Here is an 18,381-nt window from a genome sequence, read left to right on the forward strand (position 1 = left end):
GTCAAAAGGAAAGGCATGATATACTTCTGTGCCCCCAAGATTTGTACCCATTCCCACACCAAGGCAATCTTGCTGCTTTGACAGGGGAGCCGAGGGTGCGCCATGGAGACTCGCAATAAAGGGAAGACGGAAGGCGCTCTGCCTCGACGGTGAGGCTGCTCGGATGCAGTAGGCCAATTGTGAATCTCCCAAACAGGGCAATAATTGCCTGGGATTATGCAAACCCTCATTGTGGCTAATCTATTCCATATTCCAATCTGGAAAAGAAATCCGGTGAATCGAAAACCTGGCATAAAATCGTTTTAGATCCCGGGTTCGGAATGCGGCTCATTTGGCTGCGATCAGTGCTCTCCGGAGACGGGCTGTGAATAGGGCTGAAGATTGAAATGAAATGAAATGAAATTAAATTAAATGAAAATGGGTTTTATAGAGCGCACATAGCTGCCCGTAGGCGTCCAAACGCTGTGACTAAAGTGGTTGTATAGCAGGGCATAGAGCCGGGGGGGGGGGGATGATATCCGTTCCTTTAGACAGTGGGTCGGGGAGGGGTCTATTTATTAAACAAGAACGTTTTCAATGGTTTTCGAAAGGAGGTCAATTGCGTATTGGACCTCATGAGGAAAGGGAGGGAGTTCCATAGCTTAGCCACGTTAAGGGAAAAGGAACGGCCTCCTATTCTTGTTCTTCTGAACTTGGGCACCACGGCCAGAAAGGCATTGGCCAAGCGCAGTTGTCTGCTAGGATGGTACTGAGTAATTAGGGGGGCATTGATTGCCGGGCCAGTTTTCCAAAATGCCTGGTGTGCAATGCATAGGGACTTAAAACTAATTCTGTCCTTGACAGGAAGCCAATGTAGGCTTATTAGTCCGGGTTTAGCAGAATGTCTGCGTGGAAATTGCAATAAGGTGTGGGCCGCGCAGTTTTGAATAACTTGTAACTTTCGCAGGGTTGAGTCGGGGGCTCCCAAATACAGAGCGTTACCAAAGTCCAAACGAGATTGGATCAGGCCCTGTATCACCATTTGCCTGGCTTTGAATGGTAGCAAAGGGAGGATATTCCTGATAATTCTGAGAAGGCTGAAGCAGGTGGCCGATAGCTTGGTTGCCTGATAATCAAATTTCAGGGATCTGTCAAGCCAAATACCCAGGCTTTTGATGGTATCCTTGGGCACTGGAGGCGAGCCCAGACAGGGAGGCCAGATTGAGTCAATTGAAGCTGGAGCCGATCGGCCCAGCAGCATGAGCTCCGTCCTATCCCTATTAAGTTTGAGACAAGATTGTGTCATCCAGCCTTTTACCTTCTCCAAGCAACCCGCAAGGTCCACCCTGAGTGCGGGACCATCTTCCTGTGCCAGAGAGACCACCAGCTGAGTATCGTCAGCATAGGTAACGATCTTAATACCATATGGACGGACGATCTCAGCCAGCGGTCTCATATAGACGTTAAATAACGTCGGGCTCAGGGAGGAGCCCTGTGGCACTCCACAGCCCAGGGGTTTTCTAGAGGATATGGTGTTTCCCTCAAAGACCTGGAAAATTCTATCGCTCAGGAAGGATTTGAGCCATTCCAGCGCTCTACCCATTATTCCGATGTCCCGGAGACGCTGCACTAGGATTTTATGGTTAACCGTATCAAAAGCAGCGCTAAGATCGAGGAGGATGGCTGCCACCGATCCTCCCCGATCCAAGATTGCCCATATTTCCTCTGTGACTGCCAACAGAGCGGATTCCGTTCCGTGTTTGGGATGGAAACCCGTCTGCGAGGGGTCAAGCAGCTGATTGCTCTCCAGAAAACTTGTAAGGAGACCATTTAAATATTTCTCTAGAATTTTACTAGCCCAGGGAAGCAAGGAGATAGGACGATAGTTATTGAAATTGTTGATGTCCAAATTAGGTTTTTTCACCAGTGCTCGCACCATAGCCTGTTTCCACTCTGGAGGAACTATGCTGGTGGATATTGAGGCATTGAGTACCTCCAGCATAGTGGGAAGGATGGTTCGAATGACAGCGACCATGGTGTCTGGAGGCGCAGGATCCCTAGGGGATCCTGATTTCACTTGTGTCATCAAAAGAGCCAGTGAATCTGGTTTTAACAGAGGAAACTCCTCGAGCGAGGGTGATAGAGTGGCCATGACATCCTGCTTAGAAGTTGACATGCTGTCCGCATGGATGTTTAATTCAGGATTTGGAAATGAGGAGTAGATGAGATCAATTTTTTGGAAAAAGAAATCCGCAAGATCGTCGCAGCGAGCTTGTGAATTATCATAATTCAAAGGGGGCTGGGGAAGTTTAGTAAGGTTTTTGACGATCTGGTAGATCTCTTTAGAGTTGGACCTTGCTTCTGAAATTTTGTGTGTATAATACATTGATTGTACCCTCTTTATCTTCTTTTTATATTCTCTGATAGCTTCTCTATAGATAGTTTTATCTAGCTTGGCGTACTCCAGGCGCCATTTTCTTTCTAGCCTTTTGCACTGGCGTTTTTTCTCCCGGAGCTCAGCCGAGTACCAGGGAGCAGAGGTTCTGGATCTTTTTTGGGTAGTTCTTTTTATAGGCAATATTATGTTCAGTGATTTAGTTATCCAGGTGTTGAACTTGCCATTAGCTACCAAAGGGTCATCGTTGATTAAAGGTTTTGTAGTTTCCAACTCGTTAACCCACTTATCCAGTGGGAGTTTTGACCAGTTCCATGCTCCCCGTAATCCTAGTGTCAGTGCAGGGGGTGTGTACGTGTTCCAGATAAGGGGAACTAACCAATGGTCCGTCCAGGGGAGCGCAATCGGGGAATCAGCCTTCAGATTGAGACAGTTGCTAAACACTGGGTCTAGAAGATGGCCTTTGACATGAGTGGGTGATAAGACAAGCTGATCCATCTGTAATGCCGATAGATCCGTAATTAGCTCTTGAGCGATGTGATCTGTGGTGTCCTCAATATGGATGTTCAGATCACCTAACAGCGTAAAGTTGGAGGGGGAGGTAGCTAAAATCGCAACAGCTGATGGCAGAGATGTGTGAAATTGTTTTAGAGGTCCTGGGGGGCGATATATCAGTGCACCAGAGAAGCTGATGTTTGGCGAGAATTCTAGGCAGAAAGACATACTTTCGCAGTCTGGGAAAGGATTAGGAGAGCAGCGGCAGGTGTAATGATCTTTGAATATAATAGCCAGACCGCCACCCTTTCCATGGGGGCGATCTAGCCTAGTTATTTGGTAGCCCCGCGACAGGGCTTGAATCACCTCAGGGTCTGAGTACGGGGTAAGCCACTTTTCGGTGAGAAATACTACGTCAGGGTTCAGTTCGTCAAGCAATAGCGATATTTCAGTATAATGTCTAGGTAGGGACCTACAATGAAGAAGGTACCTCTTAAAAGCATGCTGGCTCTTAATAGGGAGTGAAGATTTAATTTGGATATTACACTGCAAGCACTTAGTAGGTGTGTCCAAAGGATGATAGGGATGAAGACAAGGTTCAAAGGCTTGTGTTCCAATCCTGCGCAGATTATTGGGGCTATAGTGTATAGACAGCCCTGTACGGGGAGCAGGGGTTGTGGCTCCTAGCCCCGTACGGTCGCGGACGGGTGCAGACGGGCTTGCTTTGGCGCGCCTTCGGCGCGCTGCCGGCGCGCTCGCTGCGCCGGTAAATAACCGGGTTTTCTACAGTTTGACGTAGGCCGGTGCTAGGGGCGATCACAGGCCCGTGTACGGAGTTGCGGGGTCCCCCAGCCTTTGTGCGGGGATTCAGCCCAAGGACATTGCATACCTGTGAGATATGAGAGGCTGCCCTCCCCTCCCCTCACTCACAGTCTGCAGGGGAGAGACATCATTTTGCGTTATGCCACTGGCGGACGCGAATCGTAGCGCAAATTGGGGAATTTGAAAAGTGCACACCCAACTACAATGAGAAATACTGGCAACGAGGAGCTGGTTATTTTGCAAATGCCCCATTGGACCCAAAGGGCTTAAGCAACCCACCTCCCCCCCAACACCCCCTCGTGTGTGGCAGCCCGGGCTGAGACAGCTTACTGGGCACACCCAGCCGCACTCGAGTACTTCACAGGTCTTTAAAAGGCCATTCACTTGGTAACGAGGCTTTGTTGTTTTCTCACCCTTTCTTAGAGCCCCTGCACCTCCACTCCACCTGTTGCTGGCAGAATTACCCCCCCCCCCCCCCCCCCCCAATTTGGCGCAAGTTGCGCCTCTGGGTGGCTCGGGAAAGAAAAATCCAGTTTAACAACGTCGCTTGTGAGCACATTTGGGGGTATTTTAACACAATTTTGGTGCGCAGGCGAACCTTAAAAATAAATACTCTTGCCATATCTTTTTGTATTATATTTTCGGTGTCTTTCACCCCACTCAGCTCATGAGCACACAATGCACGTCATGGTTTCCGTGGTGCTGATAATTGTCCGTTTTCGTTGATCCCTGGTGGCGCGTCTTCTTCTACAGTTTTCTGCAGAGAAGCCTTTCCACTCTTGGTGCTCTGGGTCGCTGTCCTGGTTTCTGCGTGAAGAAGCAACTGCTATGCCTGGTGTTCAGTTCTGTCATCATGGTGGGCTCCGGTCTGTCGTGCTCGGAGAACAAAGGATGCCCCAATGTCATCATGCTTGGTGTCACACCAGTGACCACAGCACGCGCCAAGATGCTCGTTGAGGCGCATGTTCCATGTGTTGTATTGTACGTGCATTGCAGTAGTGCTTCATACCCCTGCCGAGACGCCAAGGCGCATCTGTGTATTTCAAAGGATCCGTGGGATTTACATACCCGGCGTTATGACGTCACTGTAGGGGGTAAACGCCCATTTGTTCCGCGAAGAACTCAATATCTGGTTCTCCATTAGCATAATGTACGAGGGAAATCTGAAGCAATTTCGCATTCTCATAGCAAATTAGCGAATCATACTAATTTCCACGAAGGTGTCATATATATTTAATTGTCCCAGTCCCACCAAATACTTCGAGATGACTTCGGGTGGGTTCACATAAATACATTTAAAGAATGTTTTAGAACAGTTATGCAGATGGGGTTGGGGAGATTGCAATGTAGCTCATAAAAACTGCTTTGGTCAGGAATCGACACACTTTTTGCTCTCAGGGGACACTGAGTGCGGGTCTCGCTCACCTATGGCTATTCTGAGTGATGGTACAAGGAGTGTGTCGGGGCTGCAAGGGTAGCAGAGAAAAGCGAGGAATCGGCAACGGCGCGGGCCGGCAGCAACTGTACGTGCAGCGCGGTCTGCAGCCAGGCCTCCCGCACACCCCGCGAGCCGCGCGGCAGACGCCCTGCGCGGCGCGGGAGGGATGGATCATCGTCAGGTGATGGGCAGCTCCTTCCTCAGCCCGCGCCTTCTCTGTCTGTGGGCGGGGGCTTCCATTTGGGCAGGTGGTTTTTGGGGGGTGAAGGGAGCGGAGCGCGTGAATGTCACAACGAGCCAACCGCAAGGGGCGCCAGTGCGGTCCTGGAGGAGAGGTTGCGTGCATGGTCCCGCCCTGTCAGCACCAGCGGCGCGCCGGACAGCTCCTGGAGGGAGGCCGGCGGCAGCGAGGAGCAGCTCCCAGCCCGCAGCCTCTGTGCGCGGATCACCCACAGCACCTCTCCCGCGGCCTCTTGCGGTATTGCTTCAGGGTCAGACGGCCCCAGAGAGAGTACGTTCAGTGCCGAGTGGCATCAGTCTACACTCTTGTGCCGAGTGTGCTCTGTCCCTGCGAAAACCGGCATAGATTACCCGTGAGTGGTATCAGAAGGTGTGGGAGATGCCTGCCTTTTGTAAACGCACAATCTCAGGTTTGCCACACACCTCAAGGCTTCCGTGGAGCTAGCCTTCATCTTTGCCGCACAAGGCCTTCTTTGGCCGGATTTCAGGGCACGAGCCTGATCGGGGATGATACTCTTGACTTAATGACTTTTACGAATATGTTACCTCACGTAACAGTAGCCCGACAGGTGTGCCTTAGCAGACATGATGTCCGATCATCTGTGATTAGTTCAAGCTATCAAACTTTATTTTGGTTTCTGCTACTTTTGCAGCGCTTAATTTGTAAATGGATAAGTGCTCGGGTCCTAAATCCTGCTCGGCAGCCGGCGTTATTGAATGTCGGGGTGCCAAATACCAAAGCTGAATAGTCTTGATTCCACCGTATTCATTTTGAATCCACCACCCGCTTTATCTCCCTCTTGCAAGTTCCTTCCTTCTCCATTTGTCACGTTATTTTACGTCTGTCTTTTCCTCCTTTTCCCTTGTGTTTTTGCCCTCTCTTGCTCAAAGTAAAACAAGTGCAGGTCCCTAAAAATGGGCACTGACCGACCAGCTCAAAATAAGCACAGCTTTTGGATGGTATTACTTTTAGAATAGGAAACACAAATCTGCAAGTACCAAAACACAAAGGAAAAAGCAAGGAGTCTGTGACTAAACACACACGAAAATGAATGTATTGAGGTCCCATTAGTGTGGTCTCATGTTTGATGACACATTCGGTAAAGAAAACACACTCACTCATGACTCACCCCAAACAGAAGAAAAGAGAAGTCGTGTATTTGGTAAAAAGCCCCATCATCAGTAACACTGGAGAGAGAAGTTATTTATATTCGCATATGCCTTTTCTTTATACTGCGATGTTGAAGGAGTGGACTACAACTGGGAAAGACAGGCACGCGCAGAAACATCCAAGATTTGACCTAAAAAATAAATGACTTCTTTGTAAATGAGCAGTCTCCCCTATGGGCAGAGAGTGGCGGGTGGCTGTCGGGCATGCCCGGGTGTGTGAGCCCCCGTGGGCGGTGCTGTCCCTCCCGCGCGGCCCCTGGAGGCGGAAGGGGCGCGGTCCCTCCCTCCCTCCCTCTCGCTGCCACTGGTGTCTGGCGCTGCCTCCCTCCCTCCCTCGCTCCTCTCTGCCTCCGCCTTTCACACCCTGCGCGGCGGCGGCACAGGCAGGCAGCGAGCCCCGGGCCCGGGCATGGCGGACTCCCCCGGCGGCGGCGGCGGGGCGCGGCGCCGGAAGGCGCTGACCCTGCTGGAGGCCGCCCGCTCCCGCTACGAGAGCCTGCAGATCTCCGACGACCTCTTCGGGGACTCGGCCGAGGAGGACAGCAGCGGCGGCAACCCCTTCTACAGCACCTCGCAGGACTCCTCGGCCGCCGGCTCGGCTGCGGAGCCAGAGCCCGGGGCGCCCCCGGAGCAGGGCGGCGGGGCCGGACCGCCGGCGCCCGGACAGCAGCGGGAGGAGCGGGGCCTGGGCAGGGACGCGCTGGAGGAGGACGAGGCGGGATGGAGCGACGCGCTGAGGGATGTCCTGTCCCCGGGCTTCAAGGAGACCAGCGGTGAGTGACCCCGGGGGCGCAGCTCCACTCCAGCAGGCTGTCAGCCTGCCAGTGCTGAGACCCACCTGCAACCCACTGTTCCCTTCTAGTCACCCACCTGCAACTCGCCTACTTCATAACATGGCTGGCACACCCACCTGAAACCTGTGCATTCCATCCATTCACATGAAACCTTCCTATTGAATGCACTCACCTAAAACACACGTATCCATCTATATCTATTTTATTCCACCGGCAACCCAATACATCAAAAACGTACCCTCCACCAATCCACTTACAACCAACAATTTATTCCATCAACATATTATTATCCATCTACATCTCACCTAATCTTTTCACCCACAACCCAGCTATTATGGCCAACTGCAACACATCTATTCATTCATCCACTCACAGAAAACCTATTTGTGCACAACTGAGCTTCTCGTTATCCACACACATGTGGCATTTATTCGCATCAGCCCGTGCTACTAACCCACCCCCAGCTTACCTTTTCCATGCACGCAGCACTAACTCACCTATCCCAATTGCAAACCGCACCCCAACTGTTTTATTCACCCACCAGCAGCTCACATACTGCATTTATCTCACTCTTCCATCAGCATGTCAGTTTTCACTCACTCCCACCTAAATCTGGTCTATCCATCTGTACATCTGCTATCCATTCATCTCCGTAGCCCGCCCACAGCCACATATGCCATTAGCCCACTCACAATCCACAAACCTAACACTTTCACTCACAGTCCGCCTATTCCTTCCATCCAACCAAGAAACAGCAAACCAGTTGGCTTTCTGAAATGCACATCACTGCAGGTTTAGGAGCTTTTGACTTATTTTCATGATTTAAACTTTTTTTGAGGATCAGTTAGATGTTCAGTTTCCATGTAAATGGAATATGCATTAGATTTACTGCTGTAATACAGTATGTCCTTTAGTCAATGGCTCCCCCGAGAAAATATGCCCCTGGCCAACAATATATTTTCTCTGCTTTCACAGCAACCATCACATGTCTCTTCTGTCCCAGAAAACATTTAGTCATTTGGAAAATCATCGTAATGGTGGTGTTTATGTAATTTCCAACCCAACAGGTGGTGAATGCCATTGATTTTGAGCTCTCCACACACCAGGTGAGCCCAAGAAAATTGGTGGGATTATTTTGGTATGGAGTGAGGGTTGCATTCCTGATTTTGTTGGCATTGTTTGATATGCTGTATACATTGATGGTGTTCACCTGTTTCAAATGCAGGAATCAAATGGCTACATAACATTTGTACATTACATAAGACAGTAAATAGCTGCTGTTTCGTTGATGGCCCTGATCCCTTAGGATTATCTCTGTAACCCCTGTTTACCTCCCCTTTACTTATTTTCTATTTTGACGTCTCCATGATTACAAATTACGTCATTTTCCTAGTTTTAGGTGTCTTTTAAGATCTTCACCCAGTTTTCGGCCTGAGACAATGTGTACCCCCTTTATATACTCCCTGACTTGTTCTCCTTGCAGCTTCCTGTCAAGTTGCATGTCCACCATATCTCATGTGATGTAGGCTCTCTTCAAGTGTAACAGAGCAATTTCTGCTTCATTTGTGCCCTACATAAGTAACTGCCCTCTGGCTGCAATCACTTTACATGCATTTTGCTGTGTGGAGTTCTTAGTCTTCTCCTGTTACAATAACCAAACCGCCTGTTAGAGTTCCAGAACCTCTAATTTATGAGGCACAGTCGATGAACTGCAACCCATAGAAGGTGGCCTCTAATTATTGCCTGAAAGGGTTCCCAGACTCCCCCATAGGGACTTCCCACCTTCATTCAAACTAAAATGTTCTTCAGTATGCTGGCCAATGTGTCATATTTTACTCAATCTCTCAGAGAACGTTGAAGACGTCCGCCCCAGTAAGATCTCGGCCCCCCAATTCCAAGTCTATAGTCACTGGGACATGGTCTGAAACTGCGAGAGCCCCAATATCTGCAGCGTAACCCCCAGTTAGGACCACTGTGCTAACTGACACGCAGTTGAATCAAGAGTGGTCCAATGAATGTGCGAGTAGTATGTGTAATCTGTCTGTGCATGGTGTATTTCTCACCAGAGGCCTAACTCGGAACGAGTGCTTTTTAATCTTTTGTAGAAAGCACAGGTATGTCCCAAACGCCCGCCTCCCTGTTCTTCTGGTGGTCCCATACCTTGTTGATGTCCCTGGTGAGAATAATCCCTCTATTTTTTACTCTCGCCAAAAGTGTCCTGGAAGGTGTTAGGAGCTTACACTGTAGCCAGCAGGCTGTGGTGGCCCTGCAAAGTCACAATCAGGATTAAGTATTAGCCCTACTTGTCCACCTTATTTTCTCATGCTAGGAAGGGAAATTGTAATTTGGTATTGGTATTCCAGCTGTTTAGCATACATGCCAACATTTTAGAAGAGAAAAGGGGGAGATTTAAAAAGTATATTCGGGAGAATGTATTTTTCCCATTGACTTCTATTAAAAGAGAGGCAATTTCAGGCAGGACACAGCAAAAAAAATCAGGAGTCTCCCGCCGGAACCGGGCTTATCGGCATGTAATGGTTTCCATTCCCTAAGACGTTTCCAAATCACTCCTCTCTTGCTTGGGGCATTTCCCTTAACATTTAAGGTACCACTAATCGCCATTTAAACTGAACTAAAGAAAAGGTTGGTTTAATGCAGGTTGTTTATAGGCAAAGTAGGCAACAATGTTAGGTCCCCATTTCTCAGGTTAAACAAAACAAACTAATAAGTAACTAAAAAGAAACAACTAGGAAGGCATGCTCAATCTTCCCATGTAGTTACGGAATGGGGATAACTAATACCCCTACTGCCGTAAGTTGGGGAGCAATGAACCCCTTCCCCTCCATCTGAACAAGCCCTCGCATAGCGTAGATCATCCTTTGGACCAGTCGTTGGATCCATGGAAGGCTAGTTGGATCCCCCCCACTCTCAGCCCAACCAGGGGTACCAAATATGTATGTGCTATCTATGTCTTGCATGTCAGTGTTTGGCAACACATGCTTTCGCCGTGACATCATGAGAAATTTTTGTACGTGACATCATTTTTTCAAAGAAAGTGTAAAGAGCCATGTATATGAGAAATGAGGGCGCACAAAGAGATGTCAAGTGCAACATAAGAGACGTATTTCTGCCAACAAGCAGTATAGGCTGGAAAGAGCTTTGGGTTAGAGCCATTCTTGATCTCTTGAGTGTCACCAGGTGGCTGTGCGGCCACTTTGGTGGCTCCAACTAGTTGTGTCTGGTTTCTTAGATGACAAGCCTGCCTCACCTCCAAGTCGTGTAGATTCCGGGCATCATCAGATATACGGAGGCCTAAAAGCCTGATACACAGGAGCTTCTCTGACAACTGATGGCTTTTGCCTTCCAGTTTAATTGTGATGCCAAAGGATTATGTACATGGGTACTTGACTCAATCCTGCCATAATTTCTGGGTAAATTATTCACTCCACCGAATGGTGGCCTGTGTGAAGTCTTCGTAAAGGGAGCATGTTTGTTCTTGGAAGGAGATATTTCCAAGCTCTTGGTCCTTTTTCCGAGCAGTTGCTTCCTTTCCCTTTACCTTGCAATTTTCCTGTTCCAGCACTCCAGAGATCATGGCTGTCACAAACATGTCCAAATTGGCATCCGGGATCCCCTCCTTCATGCTACAGATTCTCAAATTTTCCCTCTGGAATCAGTTCTCAAGGTTTTCTAGCTCGCCCAAAGCTGCCTGCAGCTGGTGATCCAAAGTGGAGGTGATGGAGGACATATTTTTTTGTTTCTTATCCAAGGTTTCCAGTTTGATTTAGCATCCAGAATTCTGTGCCCTGCTGAGTTTATGGAAGTGTGCAAGTCCTGTATCTTGAACCTGATATCTGTTTTCATGATACCAAAGCTTTTCTCGAAACCCTGACAGAGTTCATCATGCAGCTCCACCTTGAATGTGTAGAGGCTCACCATCCAATCTTTTTGTTAGTTAATGCCACGGTGACTGAATTTGCCTGTGCCGCCTACGCCCTGGGGGCACCCTCGTTTCCAATGTGCAGCCTGGATTTATCCAGCTATGTGAGGAGGCTGCCCCTTGTTGCTTTCTTCTTGGGGGATCCTCCCTCCCGCTCGACTCCTCTTTCACTTAGGGACCCAGGAAAAACAGTCTCTCTGTGTAGTTTAGTGAGATCACATTATGTGGTTCCTTTTGGGCTTCAGTTGCTGCAAAAGGGCGCAGTCTCTGAATAACGGCTCAGTCAGCTAGGCTCTCAGTACCCCTCACAATGCAACTTATATCTCTCACTTGGATCTCTACTCACCTCCCATGTACTTTACGGTGTGGGGTAACAGTGCACCTCTAGGGAAACCAACTACAAAAAAGAGCCTCAACCCCAGGGGCCTGCATCATATTCTAGTGCATCGGTGCCTCTCTTGTAGCGCCCCTCTATGAACATCAGTGTCCCGTACTTGTTTGACACTATTTTCTGGCTTAGTATCAGGCTGGCATCATAATGGTCAGCGCCCTTCTGTCACCTTAAAAGACTCATTTTGGGATCTTTAGCCGGGTTGGAATTCAGTGTCTGTTTACCTGAAAGACACTGCCAGGCCCATGGGGTTAGTGGGTCGAGTTAGGCTTCAGTCTCAATCAACAGTCCAGCGACCGTGCAGGGTTGCTGCAGCACTGTACCTGGAGCCCCACTTCGGTCTCCTTCAAGGCCTTCTCTGCCTTTCGTCTGTTCTGCACGGAAGAACGGGGCGAGGCGCCCTACAAGACCTGCACTCAGCACCGCATGGGTGGAGGCCTACACATGGCATGCCTGGCTTCTCTGTTAGGTCCAGGCCTTTGCGCACTCCTGCTGCAAAGGCAGTGGAGCAGGGAGATCCCCCGCCAATGGCCCCTCACAGTGGAGGGGGACTCCAAGCACTTTCGAGGTATCCCAAAGCCACAGAGATCATGAGACAAATGCTACAATTTCCTGGTTGGGCCAGAAGCCAAGACAGTGAGCGACAAACAACTGCGCTATTTCGGTCAGGCCCTCCATCCTTTGTATTCTGCTAATACGTCTCCAGTGGAGCACAGCATTTGCAAAAGTCTGTAACTGATAGGATGGTTTCGTGGACCTTTTTGCATAATAGGGATCCGAATTGCACCTTTTCAAGCACCTTTTATGATGGGAGTGTTAGCATTGTAAAAAACAAGAGGGCCAGACTTACAACTCATCAGTGACAACTTCCTTTCAGGGTGACTGTTGGACGTGGCCCTTCTTAGGAGGATTTTGTCCTGGTTTTTGCCAGCTCCCTTTTTGTGACCATAGGACTCTGGACACTTTCCCACTGTACTGCTGCAGGAAAGTGCTTGCGCCTTTTCTGCAAATGTCAGGATAGGGTGCTTACTTGATTGGCTTAGGTGTTGTACCTGTGAGTGCCCTGTAAAAAGGTATGCCACATACCTGGGTGGGTGCACACACTCACCTATTATGTTTTAAGACCTGGATCCAACCTGGAAGTGCAGACTGGTGTATGCACTGGCACCCATGGTGTCTTTGAATGCATGTCCAGACTGCCAGTGCAGGCTGGTATGCGCTCGGCGCTGAGGGTGTGTTGAGCATGGCTCCTTCCTGCCTTTGCAGGCTGGTGTGCGCACTTGCACCAGTGGTTCCCCTAAATACATGTACATAGGGTGAGGAGAGGACAGGTGGTCTGCTTCACTGAGGGCCAAGTAAGGGAGCAGTCGACGAACGGAGAATAAAGCGGGTGCCTTGGAAGGCTGAGACACCCCGTCAGGTACAAATTGATCAGAGTGGCACCCAGGCAATCCAGGCACAACGCCAGGTGTGCAATGATAGGGTTTACACCAGACCGTTCCGGCCACACACAACGAAGAGTTGCAAAATCCGTACCTCTTTGGAAATGAGGCACAACATCCAGTGCAAGTCTATTGTGTGTGTGTGCTCTGCACCAATGGTGCTCCTCAGTTGCGCAACCCAGCGACCAATATCGATGTGCACCGGACGTCATTCTTAATTTCCAGGAAGGCACGGAATTTCTAGCTCTTCATTGTATATGTGACTGGAGCTGTCTTGTGCAGCCAAAATCGACCCGCACCGGACGTTGTGCCTCATTTCCAGGAAGGCACGGAATTTGTAACTCTTCGTTGTGTATGTGACTGGAGCTGCCTGGTGCGGCCAAAATCGACTTGCACTGGACGTAGTGCCTAATTTCCAAAGAGGGACGGATTTTGCAACTCCTGGCGTTGTGCCTGGATTGCCTGGGTGCAACTCTGATCAATTTGTACCTGACGGGGTGCCTCATCCTTCCAAGGCACCCGCTTTATTCTCCGTTCGTCTACTGCTCCCTTACTTGGCCCTCAGTGAAGCAGACCATCTGTCCTCTCCTCAACCTATCTTCCCCAACAACACCGTATTGCCAGGTAGTGTTGCCTGGCTCAGGCCAGAGTGGTGAGAGTGACTGATTGGGCTGGAGGAATGCTTCCAAGAAAAATCGGAAGTGGGTCATGTGACTGTGTGACCCTCTCTGTGCTTTGCAGAACTGAGCTCCTGCCGGAAGGCCATTGGTGGCCCCTTTGGTGTGACCGTCTACAGCCCTCGGACCAGGTCTTCTCTACATCCTGTTGGGTGAACTTTGCAAGTAGATGCCAAACCACTTTTGCTGACTGCCTCTAATTAACATTGATGCTTCAGGGGTGTGGAATTTAATAACATATCTGCTTGTCCATGGGGCAGGTTGCTTAATAAATTACTTGTCCTGTAAAAAAATCCACTTGTCCCTTTTGTGCCATGTAATGCAGTGACAAATGATGGCAGCCATCTCATTATATAAGAACTCTGATATAACCTTTCTGATTATGCCAGGGTTCTTATCATAGTAGAGTTTGAATACTAGCCATTGCGATATGTTGCCACATTTCTGCAGATCTACATACTGGGGCTGAAGGTAGTGGTAAGCAATAGTTCCAGGGTTGGAATGCTCTTTTGAATCTGTGCAAACCTATGAATTTGCATTTTTTAAAGAGTTTTTACCAACTCTCCTCTAATCTTTTCCGATACAGAGAAAGGTTGGAACTTTAGTCCTGACGATGGTAGATGTGAAACTTCTTCCAGGGTTGAGAAAAAAGTGGTTGGAGGGAAAGTGAACTTGCAAACTCTCAGATTTTTGCATGAGCAAATCTACAAATGCATATTTGCTCATGCTAAAATGCAGTTCGCAAATATTTTTTGAGACTTTCTTTAATAATTGGGCCCTTAATTAGGTCAGGCATTAACCATGACCTTTTGTGTTTATTAAAATTCTCTCTCTCTCTCTCCGTCTATTGGCTGGCTTTACTGTGAGCGACAGCATTCTGTTCTTTTACAAGGAGCATATCGGCACACAAAGTACTTTTTGTTCAGTGCCAGGAACTACTGTGGCAATGTTTACTTGTGAGACCAAAAACAATTTTTGCTTTTTCCAGTGTTTGTTATGGTGAGGGCTCACATCAATAAAGTTTTACAAAAACCATGCCAAAAAAAATCACACATTGACCAATCAAAAAGGCTGGACACCAATTTCCGACCTGCTGGCTTTGCCACTGCTTGTTTCTTTTAATGTTCCGCATAATCTTATTGAAATTGGTTACACTGATTTTCCAGTAATGAATATCTTTGGGAAATACTAGCATACATCATCATATTTTACTAAAAGATACTGCAACGTAATGGTACCTAATATTTACATTAACCCCTTAACCGCTGAGGCATTTCCGCCGTGGTACGGGCGTTCTAAAAGGTGGGCGGGGCTGCGACGGCCAACGGTCGTTCGGAGCACCAGGGAGGGAGGAGCACGGAAGGGGTAAGTTCAGCTGAATGTTTTTTTTCCTACTTGCATTTTTTGTGAACATTTTATTTTGAAAGCAAGGACTCATCAAACTTGCTTTCAAGCTTCTGCAAATATTTGCATCAAACCAGAGAGCATTCTGGAAGCATTATACTTAGCCCCGTATTGCTAAACTTTGAAGAAGTGTGCACACATTTTTATACTGGAACCACTGTCAGTAGTGCAGCTTACAACGTTTACTTAAAGCGCTCCCCCTAATAATAAAGGCTTTGCATTCATGAACCATAAATACAAGTTTGAACAGCTTTAACACATGGACACAAATATTGCCTTAACTGCATACAATGCCCTTCCCTTATCATTAATGTGTTACTGTAAACTGGCAGCCAAAGGGTTTGTGCTGTAAGTGGTTGGGCTTACTTGTCCCAAAGACAAAACTTGACCCCAAACAATATGTCCTGTGTGTCAGGCTATAGCAATTCCGCATCCTTGCAACCTACCCCCTCCTGTTTCCTCTAGCAAGGCTCTTATTGGCACCTTTCCTCAGATCTCCCAACAGGGCCTAGAAGTAGTCAGGAAGAGGTATTTTCAGGACTGGATGCCTAGTGAGTCTGTGCACATCAACAAGCTAACACGTTTACGGGTATTCAGCAGCTCCCCTCAAGCCTCTTCTCACACTAGAAAAGGTTGAAAGAAAATGTACTCCTGACATGGGCAGAATAATAAATTTTTTTCAGGAGAGAAACGGGCTGTAGGGAAAAAGAATTTGCAGATGCTCAGCAGATTTTCACACGACCATATATATGTGTGTATATTTGCTTTTGCGAAAATGGAATTCACAAAAGTTTACTATATGTACGGTTACCAGGCCTACTTCTGCAAATTTGTAAATCTGAATCAGTGCAATGATATTATCTGTGGATGCACATTTGGGACTTTAAGAATTGAGTCACTAATTAAGTTTAATGTTGCCTATACTGATTTTCACAGGTACTCTACTATTCTTTTGTGTTACTATTTGCATGCATCTATCATTTTACCAAATGATGCATCAGAAATAGTATTTAAAGTTGCACACTAGTTCAACTTTTTTTTCAAGTTGTAATTGTTTTTGTACATTTTATTTCAAAAGCACACAATCACAAATCATGCTTTCATACTCATGCTTGTGTTTGCATATAATCAGCATTTTGGAAGCATTATAAGTAGGCTCAGATGTTGACATTTTGAAAGAATGTGTAAACTTTTTCATAGTGTAACCACTGTTAGTTGTGGAAGCTGAGCTCATAGCTCTCTCCATTTCCCCAGACATCATTAATTAATAGTAAAGGGTTTACAATAATGGATTGAACATACAAATTTGAACAACTTGCACCTATGGATTCAATCCTTTCCTTAGTGGAAAGCATGCATCCTTGGCAGATTTATACATCCAAACTGTAAACTGGCAACCTAAGGGCTTGTGCTTGAAGGGATTGGGCCTATTTCTCCAGTGGGCAAAATATACATGTTGTCTTTGACCTCAAACAATATGTCTAGGTTTTGGGTGATCGGTATTCCACATCCTTGCATTTATTACTCCACACCATGCCCATCCATTCACAAATCTATAACATGCGGTTCTATAAAGTACCTATTTACATATTACACCAAAGCGTGCCTCCATATGACAATCTACAAAATAGGCATCATTATATTAAAAGAATACACACCCATTTAGCCAAGCACACCCAGAGATACATTCATCCACTATCTTCCTGTCCTTCATTTTTCTCACTCTTCACTTCATTTTAGGACTGGACTCAATACATTCGGGTTAGAGGAAGGCTCGCAAATAAAAGACTAGATTTTCTAGATTACTCTCATATAGTTTTCCCTTGAATGCCACTAAACCACCTTTTTCCCTTAGACATTTGAAAGGTACCGCCACAGTCCCCCAATGCCACTTGCTAGTAGCTGTTAAATATTGACATTTGCAAGGGGAATCCTCATAGGAACAACCTATTAATAACTGTAAAAAGCAATGCTTACTATTTATTTATGACTCAGACAGCAAACAAAACTCGTGGTCTGGTCTGTACACTGCACTACGTATGTACCATTGATGCTTGAGGTGCTATGATAAAAGGGCGCTTATAGATGTCTATTTCCTCTCTTGGTATGTAAAATTTAACTCGTATATATCAAATCCATGTGCACTATAGAACCATGTGTTTAGATGCCGGCATATATTGAATCTATCTTCATCTACTGTTGTACAGGGCTTTGATGCCCTCGAGGCCTGTGCTTTACAAAGCTATGTAAATACATTAATAAATCATAATCATTTGGCGTCTATATAGCCTTTTGTCCTAACTCACTTCCTTTTTAACCCTACGTTCTCTTTTACTGTTGTTCCTTTTTTACTCTCCCTATTCCTCCCTTCCTTCTCTACCTCTTTTTCCCACCCTATCTTTATCCTGCATTCCTTCCTTTCTTCTTCCCATCCCTCCCCTCCATCCTCCCATCTATCCTCTCTTCTTACCTCCCATCTTCTTTCCTTCTTACCTTCCATCTTCTTTCTTTCTTTCTTTCTTTCTCTTTCTTCCTTTCTCTTCCTTTCATTCTTTCTTTCTCTTTTTTGCCTTTTTTCCTTTCTCTTTTTTCTTTCTTTCTTTCTTTCTTCCTTCCTTCCTTTTTCTTTCTTTCTTTCTTTCTTTCTTTCTTTCTTTCTTTCTTTCTTTCTTTCTTTCTTTCTTTCTTTCTTTCTTTCTTTCTTTCTTTCTCTCTCTCTCTCTCTCTCCCTCCCTCCCCCCCTCTCTCTCTCTCTCTCTCTCTCTCTCTCTCTCTCTCTCTCTTTCTCTCTCTTTCTTCTTTTCCCTTTCTTTCTTTCCTTCTCTTTCTTTCGCTATCCCTGGTGGTTTAGTGGGAGAGCACTCTGCTCGTCTGCTGTGCCGTGTCTCTTGGCTTTTTCGCTGCCCTGTTTTTTTCTCTGCTTTTCCTGTGCCCTGTTTTCTATCTGCTCTCTTTTCCCTCTTTTTGCCTGTTTAACTCTTTTTTCTGTATTCTTTCTCTCTTCCCTCGTGCTACCCCTCCACTTGAGCCCCTCCTCCTCCAGTGTTGTCCTTCCCGCCTCCCTGCTGAAGGCAAGCCCATCTGCGTACGTCACCGATCGACTGAGACCAGCGCCAGGGACCCTTGTCCTCCGACCCTCCTCCACTATAACTCCAGCACCCTCCACGTGCTCAACCCCTGACGCAGTAACAACT

General features: G+C 47.3%; 1 protein-coding gene across 1 annotated transcript in view; it reads left to right on the plus strand.

Moving 5' to 3' along the window:
- The first annotated feature begins 6,902 nt into the window (after positions 1 to 6,902).
- The window catches only part of PGBD5 (piggyBac transposable element derived 5), a 519,549-nt gene continuing 508,070 nt past the window's right edge, over positions 6,903 to 18,381 (plus strand). The window contains exon 1 of the mRNA XM_086927128.1: positions 6,903 to 7,312. Coding sequence (XP_086783254.1) covers positions 6,949 to 7,312 — 364 coding nt within the window. The 5' untranslated portion in view covers positions 6,903 to 6,948. The remainder of the gene's footprint in view (positions 7,313 to 18,381) is intronic.

This window comes from Lissotriton vulgaris, chromosome 6, assembly GCF_964263255.1.
Source record: "Lissotriton vulgaris chromosome 6, aLisVul1.2, whole genome shotgun sequence".
Lineage (NCBI taxonomy): Eukaryota > Metazoa > Chordata > Amphibia > Caudata > Salamandridae > Lissotriton > Lissotriton vulgaris.